This window comes from Scardinius erythrophthalmus (genome assembly GCF_964197995.2).
Source record: "Scardinius erythrophthalmus genome assembly, chromosome: 11".
Classification (NCBI taxonomy): Eukaryota; Metazoa; Chordata; class Actinopteri; order Cypriniformes; family Leuciscidae; genus Scardinius; species Scardinius erythrophthalmus.
Genome location: NC_138231.1, coordinates 32494598 through 32517582, shown reverse-complemented (window position 1 = coordinate 32517582; position 22985 = coordinate 32494598). Strand labels below are relative to the sequence as shown.

General features: G+C 42.7%; 1 protein-coding gene across 2 annotated transcripts; it reads right to left on the bottom strand.

Moving 5' to 3' along the window:
- Window positions 1–1410: 1410 nt before the first annotated feature.
- Window positions 1411–19801, bottom strand: aqp4 (aquaporin 4). 2 transcript variants are annotated; one of them, XM_081378602.1, is made up of 6 exons: window positions 19697–19801; window positions 18503–18616; window positions 9455–9875; window positions 8823–8987; window positions 6784–6864; window positions 1411–3031 (listed from the first exon to the last, which is right to left on the bottom strand). In XM_081378602.1, the coding sequence occupies exons 2-6, from the start codon at window positions 18556–18558 to the stop codon at window positions 2759–2761; spliced, it is 996 nt and encodes a 331-aa protein (XP_081234728.1). In that variant the 5' UTR covers window positions 18559–18616; window positions 19697–19801; the 3' UTR covers window positions 1411–2758. The 2 variants fall into 2 exon arrangements, with proteins under 2 accessions (XP_081234728.1, XP_081234729.1); XM_081378603.1 differs by lacking the exon at window positions 18503–18616 and having other exon boundaries at window positions 19697–19788.
- Between the last annotated feature and the right edge of the window lie 3184 nt (window positions 19802–22985).

Below are 22985 nucleotides of genomic sequence, written 5' to 3'. Positions count from 1 at the left end.
TGAGTGTTGTTTTTACTGTGCTTCTACTACAAATACCACTTTGGAACTAATTGTACTACTTTGAACCTAATATGAGTATGATTAACTGATTGAAGGTCTATAGCACGTCACGTGACAGGCATTGTTTAATCACCCTAGTTTAGTAAGGTGCTGAAAGAAAGCAATGAAACGCAAAGCCTCCGTGGAATGACAGATATAATGCAGTGACTGAACATGAGGGAGTTAATCTGATTAATATCGACAAACAGAAAAGACATTATATCAAACATTATTGGGACAGCATATTTACACTACTTACCAACATCTGGCACATGTGAACTGATGCCAAATATCGCGATGTGTTCAATATGAGACTTCTTCGGCGCGATTTCCTATTGATAAAATTCACGCGTGTTGTTGACGCCACAGGCTTCCCATTGAAAGCAATGGAGTTCCCAATTCGTCCATAGAGTGACGCTTGACCATGCTTTAGCTTTTGACGCCTTGGGAGTGAGAATAGGTTGTGATTTGTGCTTTCAGTCACTCATACAGTTCAATAGGCTTTGCAAAAGAAGGCCTCTTAAGTCCTCAGGCTGTTTAACACTCAAACCATATGTGTGTCACACTCAGGAAGATCTGAATGGCATTCTTGAAGATGTATAGGCTACACAACCTTCCACACACAGCCCATCACTTTAATTTGTCTCCAGGAATATTCATTGGGCTGCTTAATATTACACAAAACCCCAGTGTGAGCTTGCATGAATATTCATAGTCAGATTGTTTATTGTTTTTAGCCTCTGGCTTCAACTGTCACATAAAACTTTTGTGCATGTGCATAAATGTATGTTTTTGTATGTTTCCTATGTGTGCATTGGCCTAAATGACTTACTGTGCTTTTGCAATTTTCATCACTTGTTTTGGGGTTTAAATAATGTCTATAATGACACACACACACACACACACACACACACACACACACACACACACACACACACACACACACACACACACACACACACACACACACACACACACACACACACGCGCTTTGATGCTGGTATAGTTTGGACAGCTTTATGTGCGTTGTGATGGAGAATCTCCTTTAGTCACATGGGAAAATAAATATTTTAACAGACTAACTGCTGAGTTTTTTCTTTCTCCAATTAATTTAAATGGAGCAATTAAGATTTAAATTTCCATAAATAGCTGAGGGAGGGATTGAAGAGTGGAGGGCTGCCTCTGTTACAGTCAAAAGCCTTGGGATTAACCACCTTCTTAATTATAAATAAAAATATAAAAAAATGCACTTCCTCACTCCCTCCCATTCTGATTTATACACATACACACCATGATTGCTGCAGCTTTTAACCAATGAATTTACAGGATCTTTCCATTATTTTCTCAGTTGTATGGGATAAGGACATTAAAAAAGAAATCACACAAATTTATTGCAAATGTAAAGAACAAATTATTGCAAACTACTTTTTTTCCCAACTGAGCATAATTAGAACATCATTATATTCAACAGTAACTCACACAACTTTTTACATTTTTATGAATTTACCTGTTTTTAAGCCATGAAATCAAACAATATTAAAATGATTTAAACAATATAGGCCCATCCAGCCTAAGTGAAAGAAGGGAGTGGTATAAAAGTGAAACTGAAAATGAGAATGACTTATGTAAGAGGAAAGAGAAGCTAAACCGTCCCTGAAACAATATTTCATAAGAAAAAAAATTAAAAATCTGGTACTTATCGCCAACAGATAAATAAATCAGCTCACCATTACTTTCAGGTTTACGACGCAGTTTAAGGATGTGCTGCCCTCTGCTGGTAAAGAGATGTAAATGCCTGTTGTAAAAGGAATGATTATGGAAGCCTATTATTATTATTTTTTTAACTCTGTGGGTAAAATGGGCTTCCATAAGAAATTCCAGTTATTTTTCTTTAATATAATATAATACTCCAGTTTTCAAATTATTATTAAACAGTTAATATACATCACTTGATTACATAAATAATTGTATGCATCCAACACATGGCTAGATAATAAATCAGCCTAAAATAACGCAATTACAAGTTGGACATGAAAGAACTGACACGATGCGACACAATCTGTTCGGGTTTTGTGTGCATGTGTCGGGAAAGTCATGCATTTTAGGCTCAAAAATAAAATAAAAGTCATGCAGGGTTGCAATTATACAGATTTCTGACAGTTCAAAGACATAACATCCATAACCTTAAGGAAAAAATGAAATATAAAAATACTCCATACAACGTTCAATTTAAAAGGGAGAAGGTGAGGACAGAAGTAAAGGGCAGAAGGGGTTAATATTCTACAGAGTGCACTGAGAAGGAAAATGGTCTGCATTACTATGGTGATGATCTAATCTCAACCCCTGATTGCCAGGTAATAACCCGTAAACCAAAGAAAACCGTTACAGTTGCTTAGATGTGAGAATCCCATTTGGTTATTGATTCTGTAGTTGATGAGGTGCATCTGCTAAAGGATGTTCAGTGACTGGCTAAAATCTTCAAAGTGGATTCTATTGGATATGAGATCTATGGGCTGTGACTGGCATCCAGGGAAGAGCGTTTTAAGCGAGTTTAAAGACAGACCATTAGGTGGTTTAGCTCATTCTTAATGATTAAAGTCAAGTGTTCGGAGTCGTTCGGTAGAAGATTTCTACACAAAGGCACGCTGTGACTCTAGATCAGATCTGTTTCTTTGAGCTCATTAATGTTGTGCTGTTCCTCCTCAGTGGCTCTCACTAGTCATACAGACGACAGCACTTCTCCAGCAGACTCCCTCCGCTTCTTCTCTGCCCTCTCCAGGTCCAGCACTCGGATCGCGGCCTGCTTGGCCATGAGCTGGGCTTGATCGCTGGGGTACGTCTCTGTGTCCACAACCCGATACGGGTCGATTTGGAAGGGGCTCTTGGAGAGGACGTCGGCATAGCGCCGCTTCAGGTCAGGGTCGGGACAGAATAGATATTCGTACACAGCGGCAGCCAGGATGCCCCCTATTAAAGGGCCCACCCAGTATACCTGAGAGAGAGAGAGAGAGAGAGAGAGAGAGAGAGAGAGAGAGAGAGAGAGAGAGAGAGAGAGAGAGAGAGAGAGAGAGAGAGAGAGAGAGAGAGAGAGAGAGAGAGAGAGAGAGAGAGAGAGAGAGAGAGAGAGAGAGAGAGAGAGAGAGAGAGAATAAATCTTGTTCAAAAATATACTGTGGTAATTTATTTGAATTGAATGTAATTAAATAATTAAACTTTTAACACAAATTGTGAGTTTTATGATTTAGAAAGAATTAAAGAAATGTTATTCTGTAAAATTAAGATATAAAATTATATTAAAAAAATAAAGATACTGCACCAGTGTATAATATTTAAGATTTCTTCTAATACATTTGTTTTAAATTAAATTAATTAATTTAACTTCTCACTCAAATTGTGAGTTTTAGGATTTTGAAAAAAAAAATGAAATGTTAATATGTAAAATTAATAGGAAATATTTAAGATTCTGCGCCAATATGTAAAATTTTACGTTCCTTTTCATCAATTTACTTTAATTAAATGTATTAATTAAATAATGAAAACAATTAAGACATTTTATTATGTAAAAATAATAAGAAATATTTAATATAGATATATCTGCATTTATATGCAGGAGTGGTCAGAATTAAAGGCACCCCTTGTAAATATGATCAAAGATGACTGTAAAAATTAATGTACATTGTTTATCCTTTTGATCTTTCATTCCAAAAAATGTGCAAAAATCTAACCTTTCATTGAAATAAATAATTGAATGTGGGGGGAAAATCACGTTGGCCATAATTATTGGCACCCTTTTATTAAATACTTTTTGCAACCTCCTTTTTCCAAGATAACAGCTCTGAGTCTTCTCCTATGAGTTTGGAGAACACCTGACAAGAGATCAGAGACCATTCCTCCATACAGAATCTCTCCAGACCCTTCACATTCCCAGATCCATGTTGGTGCTTCTTCTCTTCAGTTCAGCCCACTCATTTCTATAGGATTCAGTTTAGTGGACTGGGACGGTCATGGTAGAAGCTTATTTTTGTGCTCAGTGACACATTTTTGTTGATTTTGATGTTGTTTTGGACTGTTGTCCTGATGGAAGATCCAACCACGGCCCATTATAAGATTTCTAGCAGAAGCAGTCAGGTTTTGATTTTTTTTTTTTCTGTTGGTATTTGCTAGAATCCATGATGCCATGTATCTGAACAAGATGTCCAGGACCTCCAGCAGAAAAATAGGCCCACAACATTAAAGATCCAGCGGTATATTTAACCGTAGGCATCCCTGTTTGCACCAAACACATCTGGTGGGTTTGCTGCCAAAAATCTATTTCTTTAGTTCCATCTGACCATAGAATCCAGTCCCTTTTGAAGTGACAGTTTGACAACTAAATATACTGGAGTTTGTTTTTGGATGAGAGCAGAGGATTTTTCTTGAAGCCCTCGCAAACAATGTGTGGTGATGTAGAGGTTGTTTGATTTTTGTTTTGTTTTAGGCTTTCTGAACCCAAGACTCAAGTAATCTCTGCAGTTCTCCATCTGTGATCCCTGGAGAGTCTTTAGCCACTCAAACTCTCCTCCTCACTGAGCATTAAGACAATATAGACACTCGTTCTCTTCCTGGCAGATTCATAACATCTTTAGTTGATTGGAACCTTGGTGGAAATGGGAATTTGCAATTCTTTAGCTATTTTCTTACAGCCACTTTCTATGTAGTAAAGCTCAACAATGTTTTGGTGCTATATTCTTTGGTTTTACTCATTGTTATGGATGATTAAGGAAATTTGGCCTTTGAGTTTCCTGTGAAACAAAAAATCATAGCCAGACAATTTCATGTTCCTAGTCACCCTGGTGTGCTGAGTCAATATTAATGGGAATATACTTCAGAGATATTTTACTCATAAAGGGTGCCAATAATTGTGGCCAACGTGTTTTGGAGAAAAATATTTATTTCATAATGTGATTTTCCCCCCACTTTCAATTATTTTACTTCAATGAAAGGTTAGATCTTTGCACATTTTTTGAATGAAAGATCAAAAGGATAAAAAAATGCAGATTTATTTTTACAGCCATCTTTGATCGTATACCAGGGGTGTCAATAATTCTGACCACAACTGATAAATAACATAATATATATATGCGCATTAATATACAATATTATATTTAATATTTATTTTAATTCATTTAAAATAAATAAGCTCAATTAATATAATGAATATTAAACTTTTCACACAAATTGATATTATGCTAATATTATAATTTGCAATGAAAAGAGAAATCTATTAAACTGAATTAAATTTAATGTGAAATAGCATATTCACTGATGGTCTCGGATGTTTGGACCCCACTGTATTAATCATGTTTTGCATTTTGTGTATATGATTATACACAAAAATTAAGAAAAAGTATGCCCTTTCTTTTCCTTCATTATATTTTCAGCCCAGTAAATAATCTGTCCTGCTCTTATATCCGTGTCTGATATATGCATTTTATCAGTGTGACAAGGATACTGACTCCAAAAGTGTGCCAAAACTGGATTACTAACTGCTGTGATGACAGAAATAGAAGTGGGTGCGACTGACTGCATAGCACAGGCCAGATACATTTACCCTGCAAAACTCCGGACAGTATCCAAAAATGCAGTTCATTTTGTTTATCTCATTATTTCCAAACGATTATATATACAGTATAATGATCACCAGCAGCTCTCATTGGTGTAACAGTACCAGAGTGGCCTTCATGTGGCTTCACGCCTGCTGCATTGCTTTCATTCATAATCTCTAAAATCTTTCATTGATGAAACTAACACCAACAACTTGAAAAGGGTACTGTGTGTAGCATGCTGCAAGTGCGGTAAACACTCCATGAAAGAAATGTTTTGACCTTTCTAATGTTACAGCACCACAGGGGAGACCCTATATCAACCCTGATGACAGCAGCAGTCACTCAGACGCGCCACTCATGAAGATGCATAACACTCATATGTGCATGTAGGGAGCACACCAACCAGTGTCATGTACCGGTGTTATTTTGAATGCCACATCTGTCTGCTTTTTTGATTGCTCTGTAATGTTTCAAGGAGAATGACATTCGAAAATCGCACAAGCAAGAGAGCCGCAGTATGTCTTGCAGCCGTTTGATATTCAGTACAACAGCAGGATTGAGAGTATGGTGCTTTTATACAACAGTTCTACACTGAGATATTCAAAATGAATCAATCTAGTATATCAAGATTCATGCCAAAGGTCTGTGGTAGGTCAGAGATAAATGTCTTCATGCGCCAGATATAGCTCAGGCTCCTTTGTAGGAGTGAAACAAAGCCAAAATTCTCTTCTTAAAAAAGTTTTGGCATTGAATCAAATTCTCGTCAGCTTCACTTTTATCAATCACAGTTCCAAAGGCCTTGCTGACCTTGAATCTGTATGCACATAAATATCAATGTAGGGTTTAGAAAGAACTTAAAGAGATAGTTTACCCAAAAATTAAAATGATGGCATCATTTACGCACCCTCAAGTTGTAATGTCGGTAACCAAAAAGTTGATGGACCATAGTATTTTTTTTTCCATACTATGGGCCTTTTTGGTTACAGACATTCTTCAAAATATCTTCTTTTGTGTTCAGCAGAAGAAAGAAATTCATACAGGTTTGGAACAACTTGAGGGTGAGTAAATGATGACAGAATTTTAATTTTTGGGCGAACTATCCCTTTAATGAGTCTTCGTATAGTTTCTCCACACACAGAATATATTGCGTGAATCTTACCCAATGGTCCTGCCATTTTCCCATGATGACCACAGGACCAAAAGAGCGAGCTGGATTCATACTGGCTCCAGTGTACGGGATCTGAAACACACAGACAAAACGTGTTACACTTATGAATTTTGCAACAAATGTTTATTGGAAATTTTGTGCGATTTCTTGCACAGCACTATGTTATGACCTCAAAACACTTTTACCATAGAGCGTGATTTGTATACTAATACATTTTGACATTTACATCACATAACCAGCTCCATACGTATGGATTTTCTGACGTAGTAAACTGGCTTTGCAACTTACCTGATACATCACTCCTCAACACTCAATAAGTAGGCTAAAATGCATTGTTCCTTCAGATCAGCTTTTGTTAACACTATCATTTAGGTTTAGTGTGGTACGTTAATTTCAAACACAATTGAGCACTGACCTTTTATCTCCATTCAACATAATAAACCAAAATAATAAAACTTTGCCAGAATCATGTTCATATGTTAAAACCAACACACTTTTAGCACCACTCACTGGACATTTCACTCTGAGGGCCCTATTTTAACGATCTGAAACGCAAGTGTCAAAGCGCAAAGCGCAAGTAACTTTGTGGGCGGGTCTTGGTGCTGTTGCTATTTTCCCGGCGGGATAAATGACTCTTGTGCCCGGCGCAAATCTAAAAGGGGTTGGCCTGAAGCAGCTTCATTACTCATAGGTGTGGTTTGGGCGTAACGTGAAATAAACCAATCAGAGCGTCATCTCACATTCCCTTTAAGAGCAGGCGCGCCTTTTCTAAAGCGGATTCCTATTATAACGGCGGATTTGCCAGGCGCGCGTCAGGAGCGGTTCACAGCCGAGGAGAGCAACGCTTTCGTCAGGGACGTTGGGGATGGAGAAACCCACCCAAATTAACTTCGGTTAAAAAGGCGTATGATAATTTGGGTAAATGTGTAAGCTAGATGTATGCTTTTATAATAAATTGTCTATCTATGTATCTATCTATCTAACTATCTATCTATCTATCTATCGTAATAATGTATGATTTGCAAAAATGAAAACTGCTGCTTCTGTGTAGATGAGAGAATCAAAGTGTATGCGTGTTGTGCACACGCTACATTGATTATGGCCAAGCATGCGCCCTTAAAATAGCATATGAATAACATGCGCAACGCGCCACTGACTTTAAACTATTTTTTCCTGGTTAGTGGCGCAATTGTTTTCTAAACCTGCAAAATAGCATGAAGGAACGTTTGCGCCGGAACACGCCTCCGTTTTTGCGCTGAACCGCCCAGGGAGCGCAAGTTCATTCCCTAGTTTAGCGACGTGCTTCTGTGGAGGGAAAAGCGCGCTTTGCGCGGGTGCAAAATAGGAATGATACATGCATCGGTGTACAAAGTCAATTGCGCTGGGTGCAAGATAGGGCCCTGAGAGTGTTGTGAAATAGGCAAGAAGCAACATAATATTATATTATATTGCAGAAATGTCGCCAAAGGCACATTTCAAATGAGCCTGACATGAAATTTTGAGAAGTGACTATAAAAGGAAGAGCAGAAGAAATGCAAAGAAACAATGTGAGAGATGGGAGGAATGAGTGAGCTGAGTGACAGTGGTTTGGCTCTTTAAATCATAAATCTGCTCTAACGGGTCTTAAGCAGAGTTTGTCTCAGTGCCAGACCTAAATACATGAGGGCTTGTAGAGGGCATCCCGCTCTCATGCCAACTTTCTTAGCAACACAAATGAGCTTTCATATAAACACCTCATCTGCAGATTCTGCTGGGATTATTGGCATGGAAATAACTCTATCACTTGGGATTGTAGCTAGGCTACAAATTCTCCAAAGGAGAACTAAGCAGATACACCTCAAGAGACTAATCTTTATAGGATAAAGATCTTCAAGCACTGCTTAAAAATGTGCTTGACAGTGCAGGATTGAAAATTTCAGTTAAGTTAAAGCGCTCCTAAGAAACATGCTTCGGAAAGCGCATGAAATGTATAGCAATGCAATTTTACACAATTTAATGTTTTCTAGTGGTGCAAATCAGGAAATACTCACAGCAAACAGATGGCCGATGCACACCGACAGACCAATAGCCAGCGCTGCCGAACCTTTAAGATCACTGCGCTTGGGGTCACAGGTGGCAAAGACAGTGAAGACAAGCTCAAAAGTGATTATGAGCTCTATCACAATGGCATGACCAGTGGAGATTTCAGTATTGACCTGCAAGGGGCGATAGTGAGACATTTGTATAGCGTGAGCTTTATCGAATACTTGCTCGACACCAGTGTTTTTCAATCATTCTCCTGGAGGCCCCTACCACATACAAATTTTAGGGATCACATCACACTAATGAGACATGCCTAATTTAGTTTATTGAGTACTCTACTAATGACTGATGAGTTTAACCAGGTGTAAAACTTCTAATCAACTGCCTTTAAGCGATTGCCCAAAGCCAAAAACGCTGTCATCATTTACTCACCCTCATGTTGTTCTGTATGACTTTTTCTTCTGCCGAACACATTTGTGGAAGATATTTTAAAGAATGACTCGAGTGCTTTTTGCTCATACAATGAAAGTCAATGGGGTCCAAAACAAAACAGGACCCTATTGACTTTCATTGCATGGACAAAAAAAAAAGACGAGTAATTTTTGGGTGAACTATATCCCTCTAATTAAAAAATACTCACAGAAGTCACTCCCAATCCTCCTCTCACTGATGCTGGTGTCACTCCATACAAGATGGCCGCCCCCACTATTGCCCCCAGGCATTGTGCCAACAAATAAAAAACACCTTTTGCCAGGCTCAGCTTCCGCGTGGCAACCATCGCCGCTGTAACGGCCGGGTTGATGTGGGCACCGCTGATGTGCCCGAAACACTGGACGAGGGTTGCGATGGATAAGCCAAAGCAGAGAGAGATGAGGACGAGGTCAGCAGGTGGAGGGTTCTCCTGTTTTGCTGTCCAGTTGATTGTGGATCCAAGACTAAGCAGCACGAATATTATCATGGCTAAAAACTCCCCCGAAACCGCTCGCCAGAATTCCTGAGTCCACACACCCTTGAAGGCTGCCATGACACGGTTATTGCATGAGCAAGACGACACACACCTCCTTAAAGGAATAAAATAAGAGAGAGAAAAAATGTTGGTGATAAGTATTTGTGATTCAGACCCATTCATACCATAAGATCACGAGTACACTTCTGGTGTGCATTTTTTCTGAATTTGGAATGTCACACTTTTGCTTTAAAGGGGTCCATATAAAACCATCATTTACAGACAAACCATTATGAAATCATTTACTCTGCTGTCAGATCCAATACAGTTCGCTGCTTTATCTTTCAACAAAAGTTTCTTTGCGAACTCTCCATTACACTGTGCCTCACTGACAAAACCATGGGCTCCGAACAAACAATATAATACTCTGAAGAGATCCAGGACGGCATTAAAATAAACCAATAAAACCATCCACTTGTTTCCAACGCTGGGATCTTTCTGAAGCCTGTACAAAGACGCGCACAAGCTGTTTAAACTGGAAGCGTCAAATCGAATGTTCTTTCACTCTTCCATTTGTCCTGTTGTCGGGAGACTAAAGTGTGTGGAGTATGCCAGAAACTCTGTATACTGTATATTGTATCATGCTATTTGTTGATATTTTGCTCTGGAGACAGTCATTTGCAACATATAGCCCGTGAGATGTCACAGATCCCTCAATATCAAAACGAGTCGTTTTTGGAGCTTGATTAAAAAAACGCTTTTTTTTATAATGAGGAGGACGTTTCAAGTTACAACACTTGCAAGATGTTAAATGGTACAAAGACCTCTTATGTGTCAAAAGATCAAGTCAAATTTGATTTATCATGTCATGCCTGCTTTAATGAAAGCATTTAAGCCACATAAACTCCACAAGTTCGTATAAATCTGATGATCATGTGATCCAATTTGATGATTTGAGATGATCCAAAGTGCATCTTTGTTTTTTTGTCAGATATCAGATTTGTGAACATTTGGACCCTAGGCTACTGTAATTGTTATACTGTGGAGGAAAGAAGATCATTGCATTTATTGACAACAAAACAATGAGTGAGAATAGTGAGAGAATATACAGAAAAACTAATTTCAAGCATCCTAGTATAAAAGACTGTTATAGTGTTTTGATCTATTTCTGCATGGTTTTGTTTGTCTCTTCATGCAGTTAATCTGTGCGCTCATTCCAAGCGGAAATTCATCTAATTAGATTGGCCTCAGTTTCCTTTCAAAAAATCCACTGAAAAATTCCAATAACAAAATGGATCTATTATTGACTGAACTGTTCAGTAGCCTATACATCAGCAAAATGCATATAGAATGCACATCATTAGCAACACTAATTACAAGGACACTGAAAACATCACAAGGAAAGAAAAACTAGGCCTTTGTTGTGGAATATACAAAATACATAAAAAAAGACCATAGTTTCTAACAAGATATCTACAGTTATCACTGTAAACTTTTATAACTTTGTATTGTTTACTGTCAGCAACATCAATTTAAAGGGATAGTTCACTTAAAATTTTAAATTCTGTCATCATTTACTCACCCTCAAGTTGTTTCAAACCTTTATGAGTTTCTTTCTTCTGCTGAACACAAAGGAAGATATTTTGAATAATGTCAGAAACCAAACAGTTGATTTACTATGGAAGTCAGTGGGGTCCATCAACTGTCTGGTTACCAACATTCTTCAAAATATCTTCCTTTGTGTTCAGCAGAAGAAAGAAACTCATACAGGTTTGAAACAACTTGAGGGTGAGTAAATGATGACAAATGTTTTATTTTTAAGTGAACTAACGTTCTCTTACGAGAGGTTCTCTCGTATTGCGTAAGTAGCTTACGCATCGGGAAAGTCTTCTTTCTTCGAGATCTGAAGCCAAAAAATTATCCTTAATTTTGTATTCATTGTCAACGCAGTGCAGCAGCTGACAGACCTAGGCAGGCTAAATAAGCGTGCTCATTGGCTGCTCGGCTGCAACTGCTTAAGCCTATCGGTGAGCGCTCTGAACGCGGCAACCAATGAGGGCGCTTCGTGCCCTCCACACCCTTCTAACCGTCAGAATGGGCGTGGCCAGCGTGTATATATTCAGCGCTCACAGGCTAAAATTCTGATTTTCTTGTCTTCAGCGACGCTCTTCGCATCGCTGGATCTTGAGAGCCGCCGCCGTTGAAACCAGCGACCAGCAAGCTTAGGACAGCGCCTGAGGAAGCCGGCCGTCTTCGCCGCCTTCAGCCATCCGTGCCTGCTACGCTATCCGGCGACATATCCTTTACATTATTACTGTTTCTGTGTGTACTCTAAAAGAGCACGAGGCGTTTTTGTAAAAACGCCTCGTTTTTGCGGCTCGTGCCGCGCCCCGCTCAGCAACGGAGACCGCCACCTCTCTGCGCTCTCCGCCTGGGCCGCGGGCACGCCGCCACCGCACTCTCCGGGTGCGAAGAGCTTTCAATGTCGACCCTGCGGGCTCGACTTGAAGCTTTCGACCAAGCTGTCGCTCCGCCTGTCCCTGCCGGGCCGCGCAATAAGAAGCGCCGCTCGCAGCGACCACCGGAGACTGTTGTGACTGAGGAGCTCGCCGGAACCTCTCCCTCGAGCTCTCTCTCGCCCTCTCCCTCCCGGCCGCTCAACCGCCGGCTCTGCCCGCGCCGCCGCCGCGTCAGGAGATGAGGTGAATGTGATAGATACCCGTACTCTCCCTCTGTTCGAGCCGTGCAATACGCCGCTCACAAGGGATGGCAGAAGCGGACGGTCTCGGAGCGAGTTTCCTCTCCCTCTGTTCGAGCCGCGCAAACTGAGCCGCTCACGAGGGATGGCAGAAGCGGACGGTCTCGGAGCGAGTTTCCTCTCCCTCTGTTCGAGCCGTGCAATACGCCGCTCACGAGGGATGGCAGGAGCGGACGGTCTCGGAGCGAGTTTCCTCTCCCTCTGTTCGAGCCGCGCAAACTGCGCCGCTCACAAGGGATGGCAGGAGCGGACGGTCTGAGCTCTCTTTACGTTACAAGAAAGCTACTCCGTCCTCGCGCGTCACTGGTGAAAGGGGAACAGAGTGTTTTCGTCCCGCCGTGGCATGGACTATAACCTCCATTCTCACACATTTCTCAGTCCCCTCTTAAGTTCAGGCGACTGGAATTGTTACTATTGCAGTATACGAGCCTGTTATAAATACACGCTCGCCTGCAAGCAAACGCTGTCACAAGACATGATGACGCTAACCGCGTACTAATGTATTCTCCCCTGTGGCTCCGTGGCGGAATCCTAGACTGTCAAGCTAGAGACCCGGGTTCGGTCCCCGCTCTCGCGGCAGTTAAAGTTTATGCTGTTCGCTTCTCCGAGCTCGCGGCCAGTTTTTCTTACATACAGAAAACAAGCCCGCTCTCTCCCTCGTTGGGCCGTGCAGATTGCGCCGTTCAAGGGATGACAAAGCGGACGGTCACGAGCAGCGTTCAGCGTGCGCGCCTCACTCACCGGCGAAAAGAGAAGAGAGTGTGTTAGTCTCGCTACGGCTGGACAACCGCCAATCCTCACACATTTCTCAGTCCCCTCTTAAGTTCAGGCGACTGGAAATATTACTATTGCAGTAAACGAGCCTGTTTTAAACACACGCTCACCTGCAAACGAACGCCGACGCGACACATGAGGTCGCTTTTTATATGCTCGCGCTAACTGAAAGCCTATGTGATTCCCCTGTGGCTCAGTGGCAGAATCATACGCTTTCATGCGAGAGACCCGCGTTCGATCCCAGCTCTCGGGGAAAATAAAATTTATGCTGCTTGCTTCTCCGAGCTCGCGGCCAGTCTTTCTTACTTACAGAAAGCGAACCCGCCCCTCGCACCACACCTTCTCAGGGTGCTCGAGTATTTTTTGAGCGTCTAAACACGAGAGAAGAAAAGACGGTTAAATCCCGCAGCCCTGCGGCTGGACCACCGTCGAAGCTTAACGCTCTGTCAGTCCCCGTTGCCACGGCTACTGCAGCTGTTTACCCCGCAGTCAACGAGCCGGTATCTACTCGCTCGCCTGCGCGCATCCGCCGTTCTCACGGCAACCCAGAAAATGTCAAAAGAGCATAATGTCTGGTTGCACGGCTGACGCCGTATGTGTTTCTAGTACAGTGAATGTGCCCACGTTCTGTGCTCACCCCTGTACACAAGCACTATACATCCCGTGTCTCTCACAGAGCCCACTCTCATGAAGCAGGCAAAAGCCGCTTTAGTGTTAAAAGTAGGTCACGTGTCCACTTCTCCGTGCCCACACCTACTCACTGCCCGCTCTGTCACACGGCCTTGCACGACCGGTCATGTTTTAAATGTGAGTCCTGTGCCCGCCCTCGAGCGCTCACACATACATTTTCGCGCCTCACACTATATGTTCCCCGTCCAAAGCCACCGGGACACTGTGTGTAAAACGGCCAGCTATCGCTACGTGCGATCCGCCGTATCTAACCACCAAGAGCGCGCGCGCCGCGCCCGCCCCTGAATGTAACTCCTGTGCCCGCCCTCGAGCGCTCACACATACTAACGAACATTTTCGCCCCGACGCCGCCATCGCGCGTCGCGCCTCACACTTTATGTTCCCCGTCTAAAGCCACCGGGACACTGTGTGTAAAACGGCCAGCTATCGCTGCGTGCGATCTGCCGTATCTAAGCACCAAGAGCGCGCGCGCCGCGCCCGCCCCTCCGTTTCGAGCTCTCGAGCCCGCGATGCGCGGCGATCGGAGCCCGGAGGCCATTCTGCCCCTGGCTGCACACGCAAAAGCGTGGGAAACTATTCCAGGCGCATCAGAACGGGTGCTAAGCACAGTAAAACAGGGCTATACTCTGCAGTTCGCTCGCCGCCCTCCGCGCTTTCAAGCGCGTATCGAGACCAGAGTGAATGGGGAAGTAGCACATCTACTTCGAGCAGAAATAGCTACACTTCTGTGCAAAAGGGCTATGGAACCGGTTTCCCCTTCCATGAGCGAGTCGGGCTTTTACAGCCGTTATTTCCTCGTTCCCAAGAAGGACGGAGCACTCAGACCAATTTTGGATCTGAGACGTTTGAACAAGGCTCTTATGAGAAGACCGTTCAAAATGCTCACAACCAGACAAATTCTCGCGCAAATTCGCCCGAGGGACTGGTTTATATCTCTCGATCTAAAAGACGCGTGCTTTTCAGATCCTGATAATACCCCGTCACAGGCCATTCTTGAGATTCGCCTTCGACGGTCAGGTATATCAGTACACGGCCCGCCTGTCGACACAGCGCGCACGCTGCATTCGACGCCTGGCCGCGTCTCTCCGGCCGGGCAGCACCGTACCTCTCAAAACATTTCAGAGGCTACTGGGTTGTATGGCCTCAGCCGCAGCAGTGCTTCGGCTGGGTCTTTTACGAATGCGCCCGCTACAATGCTGGCTGAATGCCCGAGTGCCTCACAGAGCATGGGCTTCCGGCGGTATTCGCATCAGAGTGACTCAGAGCTGCGTTTCAGCTCTGAAGCCCTGGTTAGCGGCCGACTGGTACCAGCGGGGAGTGACAATGGGAGCTATCTCACACCGCAAAATTATCTCGACGGACGCTTCCACCTCAGGCTGGGGCGCTCTGTTCGAGGGCAAACCGGCTTTTGGCCTATGGTCAGACCGGGAAAAATGCCTCCACATAAACTGTTTGGAGATAATAGCGGTCGAGAACGCGCTCAGGCGCTTCCTCCCATTCATACGGGATCACCATGTGCTAGTCCGCTCGGACAACATGTCCGTGGTATCCTATGTGAACCGACAGGGCGGTGTCAGATCCAGGAATCTGTGCAGGCTGACAGAACGCCTTCTCGTGTGGGCTTACCGCTCGCTGCGCTCGCTGAAAGCCGCGCACGTACCGGGCCACCTGAATGTCGGTCCAGACAGACTGTCCAGGGACAACTTTCCCCCGGGAGAATGGTCTCTGCACCTCCAGACAGTCCAGTTTCTCTGGCGCCTATTCGGCAGAGCGGAAATCGACCTCTTTGCGTCGAAAGACTATGCTCAATGCCTGAAGTTTTATTTGAAGAGCGAAGACGCGCTGTCCCAGACATGGCCCAGCCTCCCGCTGTATGCTTTTCCTCCGATCTCCCTGTTGCCACAGGTCATTTAGAGGATCAGAGAAACGCACCACTCAGTGCTGCTTATAGCCCCGCGATGGGAAAACCAAACTTGGTACCCAGAGCTAGTGAGGCTGTCGCACTCACCCCCGTGGCCGATCCCGGTGAGAAAGGATCCTCTCCCAAGCCGCTGGATCGATCTGGCATCCCCATCCAGAGCGCTGGTCGCTGCATGCATGGGTGATCAACGGATACCCGTTGACCTGTCAGAAGGGGTCGTGAACACGATCACACAGTCGAGAGCCCCCTCCACGAGACGGCTCTATGCGTCTAAATGGTCGGTGTTTTCTAAATGGTGCGCTACTCAAAACCTGGATCCGCGCGCATGCGGGGTCCCGCGGGTGCTCTCCTTCTTACAAGAGCTGTTGGAAAAGGGCAGATCCCCTTCCACGCTCAAAGTATATGTGGCCGCTATTACAGCGTTCGCTGAGACGACGCGCGGCCGGGCAATGGGAAGGAATGAGCTCATTATCCGCTTCCTCAGAGGAGCTAGACGGATGAATCCCCCGCGGCCCCCCTCGGTTCCCTCGTGGGATCTGTCCTTGGTCCTGGCGGCCCTAAAGGCTTTTCCCTTTGAACCGCTTGAATCCGCGGATCTAAAGTATCTGTCGCTTAAAACCGTTTTTCTGATAGCTCTGTCTTCAGTCAACCGAGTGGGTGATTTGCACGCGCCATCTGTTAGCCCTGCATGTCTCGAGTTCGGGCCGAATGACTCGAAAGTCATTCTCAGACCGAGGCACGGTTACATCCCCAAAGCGATTGGAACCCTGTTTAGGGCACAAGTTATTTCCCTCTCGGCTCTGCCAGCATCCGATAGTGGGGACAGTGATAACCTCCTATGCCCTGTCCGGGCGCTGAGAGTTTACATCACGCGCTCCGCCGCTTTCAGGCGTTCAAAGCAGCTCTTTGTTTCCTTCGGCGGACGCACCAAAGGTCTTGCCGCCTCGAAGCAGAGCTTGTCCAGGTGGATAGTGGACGCGATAGCAGCAGCTTATGCCTCCAAACACCTGCAGTGCCCTCTGGGCATCAGAGCCCATTCCACTAGAGGCATGGCCTCGTCGTGGGCCTGGTCCAGCGGAATTTCTATCCACGACATTTGTATGGCGGCGAGCTGGGCCTCCCCGTCAACATTTGTGAGGTTTTATAACCTGGAAGTTCCTGCCCTACAGGCAAAAATATTGTCAGTATAAGTGACATGTATGCTCTGCCCAGCTCCCGTGTGCAGACTACGTTCATATGCTGGCGCTATTCTGGTAACTACTCAGGGTGAAGTGTTTGACTCAGACCGGCTGATCCGTTCTGTTTCCTATTTCCCGTTACGCGCTGTTATCGGTGCTGGCCCGCGCTGCTGGCCGCCCGCATTATTCTCTGCCGCGTGGGAATTTTTCTCTTCATGTGAGACCGACTATGTCGTTTTCTCCTACCCTTATGAGTGCTTATGTGCTGTATGGGCTCGCTCCGCCGGCCCTACTGTTTGTACTGTTATGTTTATAGACCGGCCGCGCCGCTCTATTTCATATGCTGCATGAAGTGCATGTACTGCGCTGGCCCGTCTCTCCGACCGGCCACATTTCCCAGCAGAGTGTTTTCCCCGGTTCCCCTGGGATTCATGGGCTGGATGCTCGGCGCACACGGCGTTGACAAAGGGTTCCCGATGCGTAAGCTACTTACGCAATACGAGAGAACCTCTCGTAAGAGAACGTACTCGGTTACTAATGTAACCTCGGTTCTCTCTAGAAGAGGGAACGAGTATTGCGTAACCTGCCGTGTCGCGCCACGAGCTTTTGCGCTTCAGACTGCGAAAACCAGAATTTTAGCCTGTGAGCGCTGAATATATACACGCTGGCCACGCCCATTCTGACGGTTAGAAGGGTGTGGAGGGCACGAAGCGCCCTCATTGGTTGCCGCGTTCAGAGCGCTCACCGATAGGCTTAAGCAGTTGCAGCCGAGCAGCCAATGAGCACGCTTATTTAGCCTGCCTAGGTCTGTCGGCTGCTGCACTGCGTTGACAATGAATACAAAATTAAGGATAATTTTTTGGCTTCAGATCTCGAAGAAAGAAGACTTTCCCGATGCGTAAGCTACTTACGCAATACTCGTTCCCTCTTCTAGAGAGAACCGAGGTTACATTAGTAACCGAGTACGTTATTCCTTTAACCATATGCAGAAGATTCAGATGCTTCTTAGTTTTTTTTTGAAGAATATCCAGTATTAATTGATTATGCTTTTACATCCCTACTCGAAAAACAACAACTAGCTAAGACCAACAAAACATCTTAGATTGGTTCAAAATATAGTAGCCTAGGCTATGCAATAATGTAGAACAGCAAGTGAAAATATAATGACTATGGAATTTTGGGGGAAACTGATAAACACTTCTGTCGCAGTTTACATTAAACGGTTCTCTATGAAATTAAATGACGATGATTGGATGATTTTAAACGTTCATTTCGGGGATCAGGGATGTGTTGCCTTGCCTGGCAGGTGAAGCCAACTAAACATCATGTGAACATTTAACCCCGTGGGACCAAATAACAAAAACATCACTTTACAACCCAAAACTTCTTACTATGGAGACAAAATCAACAAGCTAACTTACCGAAGAAAGCCACGACTTCTGTTAGGAACCGAGACCCGCGAAAACGCCTCTCTCATCCCTGAACAAGCATCCTCTCAGTGGGAGTCTGGGAGAAGTCTACCTCAAACAAGACATCTACCACAGGATAGGTGTGATGATCAGTTACAGCGCGTGCTCATTTAATGATCAATATGTGTGTGAGTCTGCGTGCTGCTCATCTCCTCCCTCTGATACACACACACACACACGCGCGCGTTTCCCCGGTACACCGATCAAAACTATTAAGTTCAATTAAACACGACCACATGAAACTACTCGATGTTATGTGCCTTCGCGTCGTGCTTTTTTCATAATGACAGTAAGCTTTCACTCCTTCCTCCATGAGCGGTGCATTAGACTCTAAATAAACACTGTAACAAATTATATGATCAATAAGTTATGACAACAAATGTTTTTACATTGCTTTAACTCAATGTTAGGTTAAACAATGTTTTAGCAATAAGTTAAATACGTTTAAGTTAATACAAGATTCAACTATTTTTTTAAGTCAGTTTAATGTAATATAAATTGAAATGACTTAAACATCCAAGTTGGTTGTACTTAAAAATTCAAGGCAGCAGCTTTTTTATAATGTAACTAACTAACTAACTAACTAACTAATGCAACAAATCTTAAATATTTGTAATAATTCATAAATAAAACTCTAGTAGGCCTATATAAATACTACTACAACAACAACAACAGCAGCAATATAAATAAGTAGGCCTAATAAGTAGCCTAAATAAGCAAATAAATAAACAAACAAACAAGCACATCAGGACTTTAAAAAGTGGTTGAAAATGAACGGATGGGCCTCATGAATGCCAGATTATAATTAGGGTGCACTTGTCTGCCTAATTCATATTATGCCATTACATTTTTACACTCCTTAGGTATATTTATATATATGTCCTTGTTTATCTTGATTTATGGAGGGATAGTGATAGTGAGCTCATATAGAAACATTTTCTATTTTCAATAAACTATTATTTTAAATTAAGAGATCAGTACACATTTTATTTATTTACTGTGCATTTGAACATATATTTTTTTAAAGCATCAAGGCACCTAAACATGTAGGTGTTCATAATACAGAATACAAATGATCCGACGAGACAAATAAAAATATACAGTTATAGCATGCTAGTGATCTAGCACTTTTGCTCTTGAACTCACCTGAATCTGTCCAGGGCTCCACAGCTTGTCATGCCTTCCTCAGACTGTCTGGCAGCTCAGTGTGCTCCTCTCTCAGTGTTATGTTACCGGCTCTTCATGGTCAAATCAGAGCGGAGAGACCAAAGCACAGAGAGATGAAGCTTTCGGCACAATTGATCTGACAGCACTGACTAGACCAGTGACACACACCACTCACACATGCACGCATCTATCTATCTATCTATCTATCTATCTATCTATCTATCTATCTATCTATCTATCTATCTATCTATCTATCTATCTATCTATCTATCTATCTATCTATCTATCTATCTATCTATCTATCTATCTATCTATCTATCTATCTATCTATCTATCACAGATATATTTAACATCATAACATTATAAATTTGTAATTTTTTTGATCAATTGAAATGAATTTAAGTATTCAATTCTAAAAAAACAACAACTTTACCAACCCCAAACCCCAAATTTTGACTCGGCCTCATCCAAAACACCCAGTCTCGTTGATGCAAATATTTTACAACAGTCCATTTCCAAGCACAACACCTCAGAGTGCTGTAACCTCACAGAGCCACAGTCTGGACGGGGCGTGAAAGTGAAGAATTCCTCCCACCTGAGTGTTATCAAATGAATATGTTTGTTTCGTCGCATATTGACCAGGGTTTGAACTGAACGTGTGACACTAAAGGAGTGCTGTTTGTGTGTATGCCTGTCTGTCAGGATCCAACAGATTTCCTGGTTGAGGTCGAATGCATTTGTTTAAATAGTTTGTGAAAAGCCATTGAAGAGAATCATATCCGATGGAGAAAATGCTGAAGGATTCGAGGTGTTGGAGGGCTGCCAGAAGAACTGTCACTGTAGTTTGGAAAGCAGCTGTTTAATTCTCTCTCTCTCTCTCTTTTTTGTGATTGGCAGGGTTATATGAAAGGTGTGAACATTCACTGGGACGTCTGTTAAATAAATCATGGAATATACTGCTGAATATTACGGGCAGTGTGTGAATGTGCTATATCCTCTCAGAACTTGATGTGCTCATTAGTAGGAGACTCGGAAACAATTCCTCATTGTGTATTTGTGTGTCACACACAAGTGTAAACAGAATTTCCATACAGTTTCTGCCAGGATCCATGTTTGTCCTGCAGTAACTGCTGTAATGATGAACAATTAACTAACTGTGCTGTCAGTGTTCCACATTTCATTTTCTCATTCCCTCTCTGAGCTGTTCAAGCATATGTTCTCTTACATTATGGCAGATGGATTATAAAATCATTAAAAGTCATCCCTGATAATATTCAGACTCAATCCAAGTCACAAGAAAACAAATGCACATAAATACACACTGGTAATAATTGCAGTGCGCTGATCTAAACTAAAGCCAACAACGCAAGCCAGATTATAAAGTCATAATTGCATAAAGATTTCTCTCTTTGTTATGTTGGAATTTGCAATGGCTTTGGAGGAGTAAAAGCGGCGGGAGATGTGTGTTTTTCTATATGAATGTGAAAATCCTCATTATTATACACATGAATGAACGGCTTTCCATTCTTACATAATGATGTAATTCAGAGCTCCAGAAAATGGAGGGAAAAACACAAAAGAGCCTGGGTGTGGAAATATTGATTTTCTGATGGTCAGATTTGCCTTCATCTGCCACTGTTGATTCTGGGATTTATGATCAATATGAAAGAATCAATTCAGAAATTCAAATCAGATTTACTGGAATAGTGGAAACATTTGTGCTTTGGAAAGTGTTGGGATTTTCTTTTTTTTTTCTTGGTGCCAGTACTCTATTTTATAACATTTTGGTTCTTCATAATTTGATTTATTTTCATAAAAGAGGAACTGTATACATTAAAAATGAAAGTATTAAGGTAAAAACTTATATATAAAGAGGGAAAATATACATTAATAGCATTAACTAAAAAATAAAACCATGAAATTATTTAGTTTAATACAGTACAGGACATTCTTGGCAATTGCTTAGGGAAATTGTGGTCTGTTCATGATATCATATCTTTTTAAAAATATTCAAATAATGTTTTGGGGGTAGCCGACCGTCTGCTAATTGTAACAAGGTATTGAATTCTGCGGAATACTCATTTTGTTACATTCTTTTCCACTGCATTAGTATCCCTTCACAACGGATCTGACCGTGTGTTTGTGGAACATCACGCTCTATTCACAGACATGTAGCATTGTGGGAACAGCATGTGGGCAAGCGTATATGTTTACTCACTCACTGTCCCAGAGCAGAGACAGAACAATCAGCCACGCGGGGGACATCGTGAACGCTGCGAACACAAACATCAAATCTGCCACAGAACTTTACCCACATAGTAATGGACACTTGGCTGGAGCATTACAGTGCAATGCATTATGATATTAGAATCCCAGAGACAGAAATACTCTTGCCTTAAGGGAAATGGAGGAAAATGCCTTTGATTCTGTGGCAGTGGGCTGATGATGAATTGCAAACTTATTAGAAGGAAATAACATGGGCCTTCAAAACATAAAAATGTTCTGTTTGTGAGAATTAAATGCCTGTTTAGGTTTTTAAATGCCTGAGATGGTATCATTTGTTATTTTGACATATTGCATTCTACAATGATCCCTCCCCCCTCTTCCTTCTCTCTCTCTATATAAAACAACAGCCTGGCAAGAATATACTGTCCTCTTGACGGAGAGAAAATAAATAACTATAGGCCTAATAAACAAACAATCAATATAGTTGTCACATCCAGTTGTTATAGTTGTCAGTGCCTTTGATCTCCACCAGAGGGCACTCCTCCCTAGTCACTTGCTTTCCCATCATGAACTTCAATTCCCATAACCCATTGCCTAGACTCATTATTGGTTGATCCCTTCCACCTGTGTGCCGTTAGCTGGTTAGCTATGCCTATTTAAGCCCGGTTCTTTCTGTCGATCGTTGCAAAGTCTTGTTTGTGTCACGTTGCAATTTGGAGCGTGTGCTCTTTGATCATCTACCTGGTTTCTTGGATTTTCCTGTTTGCCTGTGATTTGGACTCAGTCGTGGTTTGGATTGTTTGCCCAGTGTTTGTGATCTCTTGCATGTTATTTGAATTATGATTTTGGATTACCCAAATAAAATTGCACTTGGATCCTCAATGTGTTTCAGAGCAGTTCATGACAATAGTTACCAGTGTTATAGAAAGTTACAATACTGTGTTACTTCATAAAAAAATAAAAAAATTGCATTACTAATTACTTAATTTGGTCAGTTTGCGTTACTTATTTAACAACAACAACAAAAAGTTCTATTTTTGGC